We start from the raw sequence: 15,222 nt of genomic DNA on the forward strand, positions 1-15,222 counted from the left end.
AAAAGTTAAAATTTTCCAACAAAAGTTTTCAAAAAAATCGAGAAAAACAAAAAAAAAATGACAGAAAAACGGGAATTTTTACACAAAACCAGCTTTCGACCAAATCGATTTTTTTATATGGTTGTAATTCAAAAACTAATCACTGTAAATACTTGAAACTTTCACCAAATATTTATGATAGTGTTGTCTATATACAGTTTAATTTTCAAATAATTTTTAATTTTTTTGAAATATTTATAGACCACTGAAATTTTCGAATTTTTTGAGAATTTTTTTTTGAAGTGGCGGTAAAAAAATTATGGACGACCAAAAAAACTTGAAAATTTAATACAAGATTCCTTATAGCTGTTTATTGCAGCTTATATACCTATATATGTATTTTAGCTAAAAAAAATTAAAAATCGTAAGTCACAATTTTTTTTATAAGCGTTAATAGTTCAAATTTTTACAAAATCTGTCGAAAACGCGAGTGTTTTGCAAGTAATTTCTAAGTTGAAAAATTATAAAAATTTGTGTGTTTATAATTATAACTAAGGATTAGAAATATAACACTTATTTTTCTGTTAGTTTTCCTTCAAGTAGCTATAGAGAAAACTCGAAATATCATTATAGGAAAAATTTTAAGTGCGTTCGAATTTTAAATTTTTACGAAATAGTGTAACGATAACGATTTATCCTTAAACGATTTTAAATATTTGTAATTATTCAAAAAGTATAAGTCGTAGTTATGTTAAAATTACTGCATTTTTCAAATGATCTAATATAGAAATTCGTAAAAGTTTTTCTTTTATATCTAAGATTTAAAAATTTAATACAAGGCTCCTAAAATATTTTTACAAGAGCAGTTGAAAAATAAATGAAATAAATGGTCACAATTTTTTTTACAAGCATTCAAAGTTTGAATTTTGACAACATATTATGTAAAAATCACGAAAATTCGTAAATTATTTTAAGCTAGAAATTCATAAAAAAATTTCTTTTTAAATCTAAGATTTGAAAATTTTTAATAATCTATAATATACCCTAGACAGATAAACCATCTCCGTTCAGAATCGTTTTTCGTATACAATGATACCTATCATTGCATTCAAATCTAACCTACCCTAGTCAGAGGTCCACCCCACTCCCTAATGTACAGCAGAGTTTATTTCTCCAATATTTTTAACCACCCATATAAAACCTAAAATTATAATTTTTTTTAATTTAGTTTTATTGGGTTAATATTATGTCGTAGATGCATAGGTTTATTTATAGAGATACATAATTCGGGATATTTTACTTATGACGGTTTGGTTATCAAGGTTTGAAATGTTTTTTTATTTTTGTGAACATTGATTTTTCCAAATTACACTTGTACATTTCTGTATAACACTCTTGTCTCAATCTGAAATATTTTATTAGTTATTTTATGTTTTTCATTTCGTTAGTTTATACAATTTGAACTGTTCAATGAATTGAATATAATATACTATATGATTGGCCAATACATAATATACACACTCAACATTTTTCTACCCATGCACATAATTACTTATTATTAAAATGACACACAGCAGTTAGTTCGACAGTCACCATCAACAAGAGAAAACTCACCAATACACTTATGAACAGCTACATTAGTAATGTATTATTTCTAATATAATAATTAATATGGATCTATACACCAAACGTGTCTTATTATTGATAAAATACCTCATACACAGTGCTCTAACCCCCAGCTACGGAAAACTTATCCATAAGGAATAGAAAACCTCTTCTGGATAACTAATATCGTAACAAGGTCCCCCGACCACGTTGCATATTTGTTGGAGGCTTTGGACACTTATAAGTACAAAGTTATCAATAATCTTGGATTAGGTTTGTTTTATATATCAGTGTGTTATTAACATAGTTATTAAATTAATAATTTTATATGTAAGAGAAAAATACGGTTTTTATGGCCATTGAAAGCCATACATTTTATTTTTAAAAATAAATATTTTACTGTATAAAAATTAAAAATTAAAAATAACTTGTTTATTAACAATTTATTATATTGAATGATTCATTAAAATATTAATAAAGTTAGAGTTAAGAAGTTAGGTTACCGAAATTAAATATTAGTAAAACAAATAATAAATATAATATGGCAGGTGATCATCAGCTTTACCCCGGTAAGTTTTTTTTTTTTTTAACTTTTATTTTTAATACATACAATCTATAAATACATTTTGCAATAAGCATGTTTGAGGATTTACGTTTAATGACATGATTGACTTGATGAAGTAATCACCCAGCGGCAACACTTACTGGCAAGAGGGTTAGAATTATAATAGGTACGCTTTAACCTTCTAGGTGGGTTCCCCAGGAATGGACTCAGAGTTTAGAGCAATGATTAGAGGGTTAGAGTGGTTTGCAAGACGGGCATGGAAAAGTTTGTAGGAGTTTTTGGCTTCTTCTTTGACAGTGAGTATTTTTAAGTCTGAATGTAAGGTATGATTTGAAACATACGGAGGGGCGCATGTAATCATGCGTAGTGAGGTTGATTGGAATGTTTGGATTTTATAAATATTTGATTTTTTTGCTGATCCCCATAGTTGGATACCATATAGCCAAATTGGTTTGAGGAGGGTTTTGTATAGTAGCAGTTTTGTATTAAGGTTAATTTTTGATTGTTTCCCTATAAGTGGAAAGAGTGCTCTTCGTCTGGCATTTAATATGAGCCATTTTTGTTTAATATGTGTGGCCCAGGTAAGTCTTTTGTCTATTGTCATACCCAAATATTTAACTTTAGAGGAAGAAGGAATGACTTTATTGTTTAAGTAAACTGGGGGTACTGTGCTTTGTTTGAGAGTAAAGGTAATGTGAGATGATTTTTCGTTATTTATTTTTATTTTCCATTTGGAATACCAGTTTGCTAGTAAGTTTAGATGATTTTGTAGGTGTTGTCTAGCAAGGTGTGGGTTTTTTTCTGAAATGTATATAACTTTGTCGTCAGCGAAGTCGGCTACCGAAGTATGAGAGGTAGTTGATTGATCGGCTGTGTATAATATTATGTTGAATAGTATTGGGGAAGAGATGGCACCTTGAGGAACACCAGCTAGGATTGGGGCCAAGTTTGAAATTTCAGAACCAACTTTGGTGGCAAAAAATTTGTCTTCAAGATATGACTTAAAAAATAAGTAGCAGGATGGTGGTAGAATTTTTTTTAGTTTGTGTAGAAGACCGGGGTGCCAAACTTTATCAAATGCTTGGGCAACATCGAGTAAAATAGCTGAGCAGTATGATTTGTTTTCTAGGGAGTAGGCGATTGCGTCGGTTAGGCGGTGTATCTGATGGATAGTGGAATGTTTATTTTGAAATCTAAATTGTGTGTGGCGAATGATTTGGTTGTCATTAATGATCTTGGATATTCTTTTTAAAAACATTTTTTCACCTAGTTTCGCGAAAAATGGTAGTAAGCTTATTGGGCGATATGATGACGGATTATCTGGAGGTTTTCCAGGTTTGGGAATTCAAATAATGAGTGATATTTTCCATTGAATAGGGAAGTATCTCGCCTTAGGAGAGAGTTTAAAATATGGGTTAGGTGAATTAATGCAGTCTTTGGCAGTTGGCGAGCTACTTCAGCTGAGATGAGGTCTATTCCCCGGTAGGTTTAAACCTATTTTAGTTCATTTTTAATTATTTACTTTTGTATTTTTTTTTTAAAATATTTAACTAAAAATATATATTTTTAAACCATAACATATTTCGATTACATAACATTTCGACCATATGAATTTTGGATATTATATTTTTCAATAAAAATGTGTTCGACCAGATGACTTTTTGATCACAAAACCTTCGGCAACTAGATTTTTGACCAGACAACCCCCATCCCTAATTATATTAACTACTATTACCTATTTATGTTTGTGCTTGTTTAAAATCTGTTTAGAATAGAGTTCATGGGATTTAAAATGATATATTTTATCATCGCGCTGTCCCTCATGGGATCGGTTGAAAATTCAAACAAAAGTTCCGAATGCAAATTGCCAACTAATTTTAAGCCTGTCAGATATCAACTGAACGTGACCACGTACTTGGAAGATAAATTTTGGTTTGAAGGAGAGGTTGATATTCACGTGAGTACCAATCCGTGATACAAGTCACATTAACAAATAAATATTCAACATTTTCAGAAAAGGCAGTGTTTAGAAATATATGACATTTTAAAATAAAAACAAAACATATACATTTTTGTAGAGAACTCTTCTAATTTTAAATAATATCTTATAAGATATCATATACAGGTCAAAATATTGTAAATTCTTTGAAATTTATTTGAATATTTTAGAAAAAGTATAATTTTTGTCGGTTATTTCAGAGTTGAATTTTTTTACTACAGCCACAAACAACAACATCTTACATTAATTTTACTAAAACTACAAAAATAACAATAGTTTATTCTAACTTCACTTATAATATTATTAATGTATTTAGATTAGTTGCATAGAAGCTACTGACACCATAGTACTGCATTCGAAAAGTTTGAACATCAATAACAAAAGTGTTGTTGTTTCCAACGGTGGTGAAAATGTCATCCCGGTGGATAATGTTTCATTTGATCCGAAGAAAGATCTTATGTACGTCAAGTCAACCGTATACTTTAAGCATGGTGACGAATATGTGCTGACAATACCATTTACGGGAAACATCACCGACAATTTAGAAGGTTACTATAAGAGTAGTTATGTGGACAAGGAGAGCAATCAAACTAGGTACACATTATTTTATTGATAAAGTGCAAAGCACACATAACATATAGAATACAAATTTTTTTTATGATTTTCTTCCTTTCACACCACTCACATATATTATTATGTCCCAGATGGCTAGCGGTAACACAATTTGAACCAACGTACGCACGAAGTGCTTTTCCCTGTTTTGACGAGCCTGCGTTTAAAGCAACCTTCAAAATAAGATTAGGTCACAAAAAAGGATTGACTTCGATTAGTAATATGAAATTTATGAACCAAACGCCCTTGTAAGTCTAATTGATACAGGATTATAAAATTGAAAGAATACTGTTGATCGCAAAAAAAATATTCAATTGATGTAATCGTTATAAATGTGGTAATTTCATGTCGTAGATCTTTAAAGCCGGATTATGTTCTCGACGAATTCAACGAATCTGTACCGATGTCTACTTATTTAGTAGCATACATGGTGACAGATTTCGCATACTTTAATGCGAGTGGAGATAATGAAGTGGAATTTCGTGTAATAGCTAGAAAAGATGCGGCCAACCAAACAGAACTTGCCAACGACTTGGGACCAAAGGTGTTGAAATACTATGAGGACTATTTTGACGAAAAATTTCCATTGTCCAAAATAGACATGGCGGCCATACCGGATTTTTATAACGCTGCTATGGAAAATTGGGGTCTCATCACATATAAGTACGAAACAAACATTTACAAACACAAATGCAATATAATATTATAAGTAATAATAAAATATGTTGATATTTTTATATGATATGCATTACATAATCACTACACTAAAATATAGTGTCTGTAAATCATATATAATTTTGAGATATATTTCTGCAAGTTTACTTTACAATTAATGGGCTGTAAAATGAAATATGTATAAGGTTTTTAAATAATTAATAGTATTGCAATGTGCATATTATATGTAAACAGAAAATTGGAAAAATATGCACAATGTATAGTGATAATGTAAACAATCTCTAAAAATAACGAAGTTTTCGATAAAAATAGAAGTTGTTGATATTATATAAAATCTAACGATAAAAATTACCTAATGAACAAATCCATTTGTTAGTTTTGCTATGTTCTAATCGCGAATATTGCGGTTTCTCCTGAACCGTAATTAAAATTACTGTAAAACTTCATAAGTTGCTTTCTTATGGTACTCAGTCTGTCGAAATTGTTTTTAATTATATAAATTTATTAGACTATACAAATTGTTTCATTGTGTTTGTATTCTCATATTATGATACAATACTCTCCATCCCACCTCCTACCACTCACCAACAAATCAAGAACTTGTTAAAATATTTAAGCGCTTAATGAAAATTAGTAATATAACTCCAAAAATATTTATTAAAATTAACGATATACATTAGACAATGGTGTACTTAAAACTATTTCTGGATGGGGAAAGTATGAATTTGTTTAAAACAAACTCACTGACTCGAGGGTGACCGGGTACTTTACTCTTATCACCAATACTAAAAGTTTCCATAAATGTTGTAATAATTAATTTCATAAACACAAAATAAATACCAGCATTTAATTTAAACATTATGAACTTCTTAAAAGTGCTTTATCATAATATTCAAACATAATTATTATGGCTATTAAATCCTTTACAGAAAATCAATTTTTCTCATTTAGTATATTATGCATATTATGTATAATAATTCTAATATGCTGGTGATATTTCAATAACATATTTACTTATTCAATTCTTTTTTGATTATTGTTATTCTGATTATTAGGATTATTAGGTTTTAGTTTATAGCTTTTTAAATTAAAGTGTATCTTCATAATAACTGCAATAAGCGTAAATTTAATAATAAAGTGTATTGGACTGTCACATTTAAAAGTACCATATTTATTTGTCAGAATAAACATTGGACAATTTAGCACTCATTAATGTATACATTTATATTGGTAGTCACTTGTCGTCAAATTATTAAAAATTAAAACACAATTTACGAACAGAAGTTCTTTATGCATTATAAAAAAAAAAACTTTCCGAACCAAAAACTCATTAAATGCTAATACCTAACATTTTTCCCTGTAAAAAATCTATTGATTCCGCTGTACTTAATTGCATCGATTTTCATATATCTTAATCAATATAACCTATAAAATTGTAGACATATTTTGTTCCACGTAGGTACATTGATATTATTAGAAACGCATAATATTAGGGAATGCTCAACTCAACAAAGCACATTCTAATATATTTTTATTTACGCATGTATTAAATTTAAAGATTCAAATTGATACATATAACAAATATGATAATAAGAGGGCTCAATAATAATAAAATAAGTAAAAATAAAAATTATGAAAGAAAAAATAAATATATAGAACATTTTTGAAGAATATTAAAATAAAAAAATTGATAGATTTAAGTATATAAAACTGGCATTAAAGAACTATTCTAAAAAATAAATCAATTAATATTATTATTACATTTTAATTACTATTTACTATTATTTATTTTATTTTTACTCTATTATTTTCACTGTTTTGGTATTAGCTATACAAATTTTAAAACATATTTTAAACATATTATTTTACTATTTTAATAAATTTTACTTACGAGAATGTTTGAATTGTTTTTTGAAATGTTTATATTTAAATTTAAAAAAAATATGGTAAAGTAGGTGATCTTATACCTACACTATTGATTAAAAAAATACAGTCAGTGGAATCAACATAAACAAATATCCACCAAAATAGATTCCCGGCGGAATCAATAAATAAAAAAACTCGATGGAATCGATAGCCGGTGGAATCAATATAAACAAATATCGGGCGGAATTGATATTAAAACGGCAGAATCGATAAAACCCCATAAATGTATTATGATAAAATTAAAGATATCAAAAATAATATTTAGATGAAAAAAAATTACTGAAGAAGGCAAAAACTGTAAAATATATCGTAAAAACTTTAGTCAGTTCAAATTTACCAAAGAATATGTTAATGAAGATATTGCAAATAAAATTTTAAAACCATATTGAACCTTTATTTAGAGAGACTGAATTCTTAATTGATCTGGACGTGGCTTTACTTTATAACGTAAAAGGAGTAGCAGAAGTTATCGCTCACGAACTTGCTCACCAATGGTTCGGTAATCTAGTTACCATAAAATGGTGGAACGACCTTTGGTTGAATGAAGGATTTGCCACATACATAGCAACCCGAGGAGTAAATTTCGTAAGTTTCATTAGCGTCAGACGGTTTAACTTCTTATTTATTTTGCAAAACATGATCATATTGTTATGGTATTTTCATTTTATACTATATGTATAGCTGTATCCAGAATGGAACTATATCCAAATTGATATCGTCCAAAACATTTTATACATTTTGGATTTTGATTCACTCCAATCGTCACGCGCCGTATCGATAGCTGTTGAAGATCCTGATGAAATAGAAAAGATTTTCGACAAAACAACGTACACTAAGGGTTCATTATTATTACACATGATGAACATGTTCCTTGGTGAAGATACGTTCAAACAAGGCATTAGGAATTACATAAAAAATCATAAGTTTTCCAACGTCGAACAGGACGATCTTTGGAGTTCATTGACAGAGGAAGCTCACCGCCAAGGAACTTTGGACAAAAATCTCACCGTGAAACAAATAATGGACACATGGACGTTGCAAGCCGGTTATCCCGTATTGAAGGTTGTCCGGGATTATTCCACGGATACGGTTACTTTGTCACAGGTAAACTCACGAACAATAATAATTGGCTTTCTTATTATATGTTTATTGAAATAATAAAAGATATTTGAATATTTTATCATACACGTATTACAGGAACGTTTTCTGACGATCAAATCAAACGGTACCGAAAATAAAACCTGTTGGTGGATACCAATCACTATGACTACTTCTAAGGAAGCTGACTTTAACCAAACAAAAGCTGATACGTGGTTGAATTGCGAATACAACAACCTCATCACGTCACTGCCTAAAGACAGCGAGTGGGTCATCTGTAACATGCAGATGGCTGGTAGGTCTCATATTATTGACTTTTATTGAATCAAATCGTTTTAGACACTTAACAAATAATTAAAATCTATAATTTTATTTTTTTTTATTTTTAGGTTTATTCAGAGTCTTATACGATACACAAAACTGGATGGGTATCGTTTCTACGTTGAACGATACGAGCAAATACAAAACTATACACAAGTTAAACCGAGTACAGCTGATCGACGATTTATTTGACTTTTCAAAAGTTGGTGATGTTGACTATGAAATCACGTTTAAACTTTTGAAATACCTTAAACATGAAGACGAATATTTACCGTGGGCCGCTGCATTACAGGGTTGGCTTTGGATATATAGATTAATGAAAAGGACTCCAAACCAAGAAATATTCCAAGTAAGTTTAAAGGCAATTTTTATTTCATTATTAACTATAAAAGTTTTTGCATTTAATCAATAATCTATTAATATATCCATAAATAACACAGCTGAATATATGTAAAAAATCATTAATGATATATAGTTTAGAGTAATAATAGAGGTAGGGTTTCCTAGACCCGATAAGTCACTGTGAGCAAACCAAGATACTGCTATTTTGCTTTATCCGGAATCATTTAATAATCTGGGTAATTTCTGGAAATGAGTATTGACATAACGACTTCAATCGTAAGTTCATTTTTAGGGGTTTAGTCAACTCCTAAAAATTAGTATTAATTAAAATTTTCAGATCTATGCGAATCGAATATTGAAGTCATTACCACGAGTTATGAATTGATACACCGCTTTTGTAAATTTTTCTATGCTCAAGTTCTTTCTGTAGTTCCACTTATACGTTGTATATTTAAACATTAAGAAGATTAATAATCAGATTGAAGAATTAAAAATATGCAAAACAAAATTTCCTAATTTAGTACACTACATAACTATTAACGAGTTTTTTTGATGGTTAACAGTAATCTAATAACGATTTACTGTACTCGTGCAATACAGTTAATCAATATTTTTTTAAGTCCTAAATTCCATATTAATTTTTATTATAATATTTTGAACATGAATCTGTTGTATTTACTTATTGTATTGTTGTAATTTAAATTAACGTGGTTTCAGAACTATATGCAACGTATGATGTCGTCTGTGTATGCCAAATTCCAAGACATGACAGTTGAACTTAACGGTTTTGAAGAAATAGTATTTAAAAATCTCGTGACTTCACATGCTTGTTATTACAAAATAGAGAACTGTACCAAACAACCTCTGGACTTGTTTAGAAAATGGATGAAAATTACGGATCCAGATAATGATAACATGTGAGTTAAATAAATGTTTAATTTATTGAACTAATTACAAACTGTAATTCAAATTAGATTGCCCAAAGAACTGAAATCAGTTATTTACTGTCAAGCGATGAAATACGGAGGTGAAGACGAATGGAACTTTTTATGGGAACGTTATCAGCGTTCCAATTCGAACTCTGAAAAAGATGATATGCTTGTAGGATTAGGATGTAGTTCAGAGACATGGTTACTAAACAGGTATTAAACTCATATTAGCGTCATATGGACAGCACAATGAAACATTATTTTTATGTTAGATATTTGAATTGGTCACTTGATAATTCAACTATTCGCATGCAAGACGCTAACGCAGTGTTCAGCGCCATAGCGTCCAATGACGTTGGATTTTCTTTAGCAAAAGACTTTTTGTATAATAATATTTCTGTTATATATGAATTGTAAGTTACCATTTAAAGTTTATTAATACGATAATATTAAGTTGAAAGCTTAAAATTATTATTTTAATTTGTAAAATTTTAGCTACCAATCTTCAGGCAAATCTGTGGGTAGTTACGTGCAAATTATAGGGTATCAAATGAAAACTAACGAAGAACTAGATGAGGTGATATAAATAACTAGTTTTATTTTTAAGAATCAAAAGTTTCATTGATATGTTTTTTTTTTGTTACAGATCCAATCATTTATTAATAAATCGTCAGGTTATTTAAAAGGAGCTGATGTGATTATCGTCCAGACAATAAAGGCTATTAAGATGAAAATTGAATGGACTTCAAAGTATTATGATAAAATTGTAAATTACATAGTACAATAATTATTAACAATGTTACGAATGGGCTTAAATACAGACTCTTTGATTAAAATTGTTACACAATATAATATCCATTACCAAGGTTAATAGAAATAATAAATATTAAACATTTTTAGCTAAGTATATATTTCTTCTTCATAATATGACGTAGTTACCTACTACTTTTTACTGATTTGTATCACAAGCTGAATGTTTCTGATTAAAATAATTTATTTATATCTGAAGTAAACTAAACTCATCATATTTAAACGTCATTAAATATATTCATTTATTTTTCACATGCAACATAATTCTATGTACATATTACTATGAAGTTTTTTAAAACTTTTTTTGGAGTATAATAAATAATAACATGATTTATAATATGTTTCTTTTTACAAGAAAAATAATAGGTGAGAAGATTAATATTCTTCTTACAACCATCTCAAGTTCAGTTTAATGTATTTTTTTTTTAAATAAATAAATTTTATATATATTATTCTGTTCATAAAGCACAGCGGTGTAACGCAGTAGACGGACTAAACGGCTACCGGCTCTTTTAGTCAGGAGTCACTTTAATAGGTGGGGACAATATATATTAGCGGCTATTAAGAGTCCGCGACATCCAGACGACTGATAGGGCACATTATCTAGCGAAACCACAGCCGGGGGACGGGCACTGATTAACTTTGGTCGCCCGTCCGCCGCTGGGGTTTCGGCTGGCCGGGCGTGGAAAACCCGGTCAGCACACGAGCGTACCTCCCCGCGGTTCTGGATGGAAACACGTGCATATGACTGCACGTGGCGAAAGTTGCTCATCTCCAACCGTCCTCGGACGGGTGCGAACTACCCGGCTAGCGGCGTAGGCCGCTAGTCGGGTTTTTCTCTTTACAAACTCGAATACACCGCTACGCCAAATCTTGCATAACAATGCAGCCAAACGAGAGAGTTCACCGGGGGAAGTTGAAGGCCGACCGCGGCGGACCTCCGACAGTGGTCGGGGCGCTCGCCGCGGGCGGACTGATGCACTTCCTCGTGGAAAGAACGTCGGGTCTGAACAGGCCGACGGATAAATGCGGGCGGGTGATAACCGAGTGGTTTACTCGGGGAAGTCTCGGGCCGGTCGCGGCGGACCTTCGGCGGTGGCCGGAGCGCTCGTCCCGGGTGGCTCGACTCGCTCCCCCGTGAAGGACCCCTCTGATGGTCAGTCGGGCCCCGGGCGTCCGGGCGGGTCTGACGCGCCTTGGTGTTCTTAAATATCGTGCATATTCGTAAAAGCCCCCAAGGGGACATGCCGCATAGATGCGATAGTGAGTGGTCACGCCGGACTAGCGAGCAGATGGCATCGTTCCGGAGACTTCGGTCCCCAGTTACGACGCGTTAGCGCCGTCTCTGGTGCCGCGTAAGAAATCCGACAATGATAACTCACTGTCCTGATCCGATTACTCGGTGGCTATGATCATGGAATGACATGCTGGATGTTCGAACGGGAAAGGCGCGGCGGACCCGCGTTGACACACCGGCGGCACGGGACAGGGTCGTCGCCACGCGGGCAGCGGTGGGCCGGTATATCGGCGCCGGCTCGCCGGCTGGGTGCGTTGCGGTGGCTAATGTTTGACGATCGAGAGGGGCAGAGGTTGCACGAGATCGATTACAACTTGGCGAGACCGGAGTTGTGGACCGGCTCGGATAAGGACTGTGTCGAGAATGGGCGGAACCTAACGTGGCTAAGCCCGACCGAGAACCCCAACCGGGTCTAGGGAGCGCGGAGACGGCCGAGAGGCTGGCCGTGCCCGTGTGAAATAACCCTATTACCCGTGGGATTGCGGCGCTGAGAGCGTGCGTCGTGTCCCTCCGTGGCGCCGCGCGGCTCGTCGATTTCGGTCGGCGGGCGGGCGGTATGCCTCGGGGGATTGGCGCGCGTCTCGGATTGACCGTATTGAGCGCATAAACACAATTTGCACGGCTCTAAGACTTAAACCGCGTAAGCGGGTGGCGACCCGGGACCACATCCCGTGCCGCCGGGCAGGCCTGCATCTTAGCGATGCCGACGAAGGACCGGGACGGGCTGGCGTGCCGGCCGGTGGCTGGCGGCTGGCTGGTTAAAGAAACTACTGGCTGGTCGTCCGGTGGCCGGTCGGGGCGTGGGTTTCCTCCCGCGGGACTCGTAAGCACCGCAAATACCTTGACACGACCGGGGCGCGTGAGCGACCATGGAGCCGCGGGTGGTAAGGCACCCGCCGGACGACTGGGACGGTGTGCCTACGCCTAGCCAAACGAGGCACCCGTTGACGCGAGTCAACGCGAAACGAATTGCCGGTGAGGGCGGGGCGCACATGGGACCAGCGTCTTACGCGCGCGGCTTCGTGGCTCGTCCGGGGGCCCGCGGAAGTGACGAGGGAAGTCTTAGCATTACGCGCAAACCGGACGCGCGGGGACGGATCACGTCGCCTGCGACTTGCTGGTCATTCCCCCCGCGGAAACGAGGCGAGTGACGCGGAAGACTTAACGAAGCTCGTCCCTAGCTTCAGATCCATGGGATCGAGACTGCGTAAAAATTTGAGGCAGGTGATGTAGGGCGTAACACGTCTCCGCTAACCTCAAGGACTTATGCACCACCTAATCTCCGGGTGGCGAAGAGTCAGGACGCTTGGGATATACCAGGCCCCGTAAACTCTACGTAGGGAAAGGAGTCGGGCGGGCGATCGCTTAAGGCCGTACCCTTGGTCGCCCGCCTGGATAAGCCCAGCTTCGGTTGTACCGGGACTGATGATGGGCGAAACCGATCGTGGGATTGAGGACACGGTCATGCGAGTTCCAGACGGAAGCGGAACTGGGAAGGCTGGCAGCGGCCTACTCGGGTCTCAGGACCCCGCACCACTCTCTCAACGCCGGCGGAGGGCGCATCTCCGAACCGGCTCCCCCGGTGATATGGGGAGAATTCTGGAGAGTGGTCGACTCCAGTCTTAGAAGACCCTAAATCCCACAAACGCATGGACAAAATAGCGAAAAGCGCAACTACTCCGTGTATGCCGAACTGCGGTTCGGAAGGTGGGGATCGGATTGCGGAGTCCCACCACCCATGTGTCAAAGATTTAGGTCTTTGGACGGTGCTGAGCGGCCCGTCGACAGAAAGCCGCTTAAGCCAGGCTGCGGCCGCAGCTGCTAGCTGCGACCCAGTGCGGGCACCGGCTCGCTCCCGGAAGGGAGTGAGACGGAAAGTACTCAGGTTGAGAAAACGGGCTAAGTGCCCAAAAAAGACTGTCGATCCCGGGGATGTGGCACCCGGAGACTTACCAACCGAGTCAGGTGGTTTGGCAGATGCGGAAACCACCCTAGCTGTCCTCGCGGAGGAGCCAGCTCAAATTGAGGGTGACTTTGATAAAGAAGGAACGGCTGGCTCAGATGTCAGCGCTGCATCTGACGCCAGTAGACTTGAAAACACGGTCGGCCAAGTGCCACCGGAGACGCTAATTAAAATTTATCAAATAAATGCAGCCAGAAGTAAAGCTGTCATGCATGAAATTGAAAGACTATTAGTCAGGAACGAAATAGATGTCTGCCTGATACAAGAGCCAGCGACCGACGGCAGAGGGGTCTACCTACTGGATAGGCGCCCCTTTAGGGTGATAGCGACCGGTCGCACGCCCATGGCTGCGATCGTCGTCGTGAACCCTGCCGTAGGACTCCTGACTCTTAGACAATTTGATTCCAGCCACTTTGCCGTGGCCGTGCTGAGCTATGGAGACGTTACCTTGACGTTGGTCTCCGCTTACTTTCAGCACAGTGAGCCGACCCAGACATACGTTGACGAGCTAGACGACATTCTAGGCAAAGTTAATGGTGCCGTATTGATCTGCGCGGACGTAAATGCACGGTCATCGGTGTGGCACGACACGGTCTCGGACGCCCGCGGAGACATGGTCGTGGACTTGATTGGTCGGAAGGACCTCTCAGTGCATAACAGGGCGGGGCACCCTCCGACGTTTAGGAACAGGGGGTCGGCCTGCCTGGACGTGACGCTGACGCGTAACAACGTCAGGGTTGCGGACTGGTCGGCCACTCACGACCTTACGTCGAGCGATCACGCGTTGATCAGCTTTAATATAATAACGAGGGCAGACGTGCGCGTCGAGACCCAGGATACGGCAAGGAAATATAATTGCACCAAAACGAATTGGACTGAGTTCCGGAAGTTCCTGAGGGAATGCAGAGACGCGAAATCGCGAAGTCTCGAGTCGCCAGACGTTGAAACTTGCACGGCAGCACTCGCCGAAGTGCTGGAAATGGCCTGTGAGGTCAAAATGACCAAGAGGACCCAGGCCAGACGGAGACCTCCCCCGTGGTGGAACGAAGCGCTGGATAGCGAATTGAGTGCACTCGGCCGCTGGAAGGTCAAGCTTAGGAA

General features: G+C 36.7%; 1 protein-coding gene across 3 annotated transcripts in view; it reads left to right on the top strand.

Moving 5' to 3' along the window:
• The window catches only part of LOC107172721 (aminopeptidase N-like), a 39,424-nt gene extending 28,537 nt beyond the window's left edge, over positions 1-10,887 (top strand). For 2 of the 3 annotated variants that reach the window (XM_089221628.1, XM_089221627.1), the window contains exons 2-14: positions 3,920-4,106; positions 4,465-4,742; positions 4,853-5,008; positions 5,115-5,423; positions 7,763-7,946; positions 8,043-8,465; positions 8,559-8,754; positions 8,849-9,129; positions 9,840-10,039; positions 10,097-10,264; positions 10,324-10,464; positions 10,547-10,628; positions 10,698-10,887. In XM_089221628.1, coding sequence (XP_089077754.1) covers positions 3,930-4,106; positions 4,465-4,742; positions 4,853-5,008; positions 5,115-5,423; positions 7,763-7,946; positions 8,043-8,465; positions 8,559-8,754; positions 8,849-9,129; positions 9,840-10,039; positions 10,097-10,264; positions 10,324-10,464; positions 10,547-10,628; positions 10,698-10,838 — 2,736 coding nt within the window. In that variant the 5' untranslated portion in view covers positions 3,920-3,929 and the 3' untranslated portion in view covers positions 10,839-10,887. Of the gene's footprint in view, positions 1-3,890; positions 4,107-4,464; positions 4,743-4,852; positions 5,009-5,114; positions 5,424-7,762; positions 7,947-8,042; positions 8,466-8,558; positions 8,755-8,848; positions 9,130-9,839; positions 10,040-10,096; positions 10,265-10,323; positions 10,465-10,546; positions 10,629-10,697 lie in introns of those variants that run through there. The other variant, XM_089221626.1, reaches the window with a different exon arrangement.
• Positions 10,888-15,222: the final 4,335 nt, after the last annotated feature.

Source organism: Diuraphis noxia, unplaced genomic scaffold, assembly GCF_037042655.1.
Source record: "Diuraphis noxia isolate RWA-SAM2 unplaced genomic scaffold, SU_Dnox_SAM2 contig0002, whole genome shotgun sequence".
Taxonomy (NCBI): Eukaryota; Metazoa; Arthropoda; class Insecta; order Hemiptera; family Aphididae; genus Diuraphis; species Diuraphis noxia.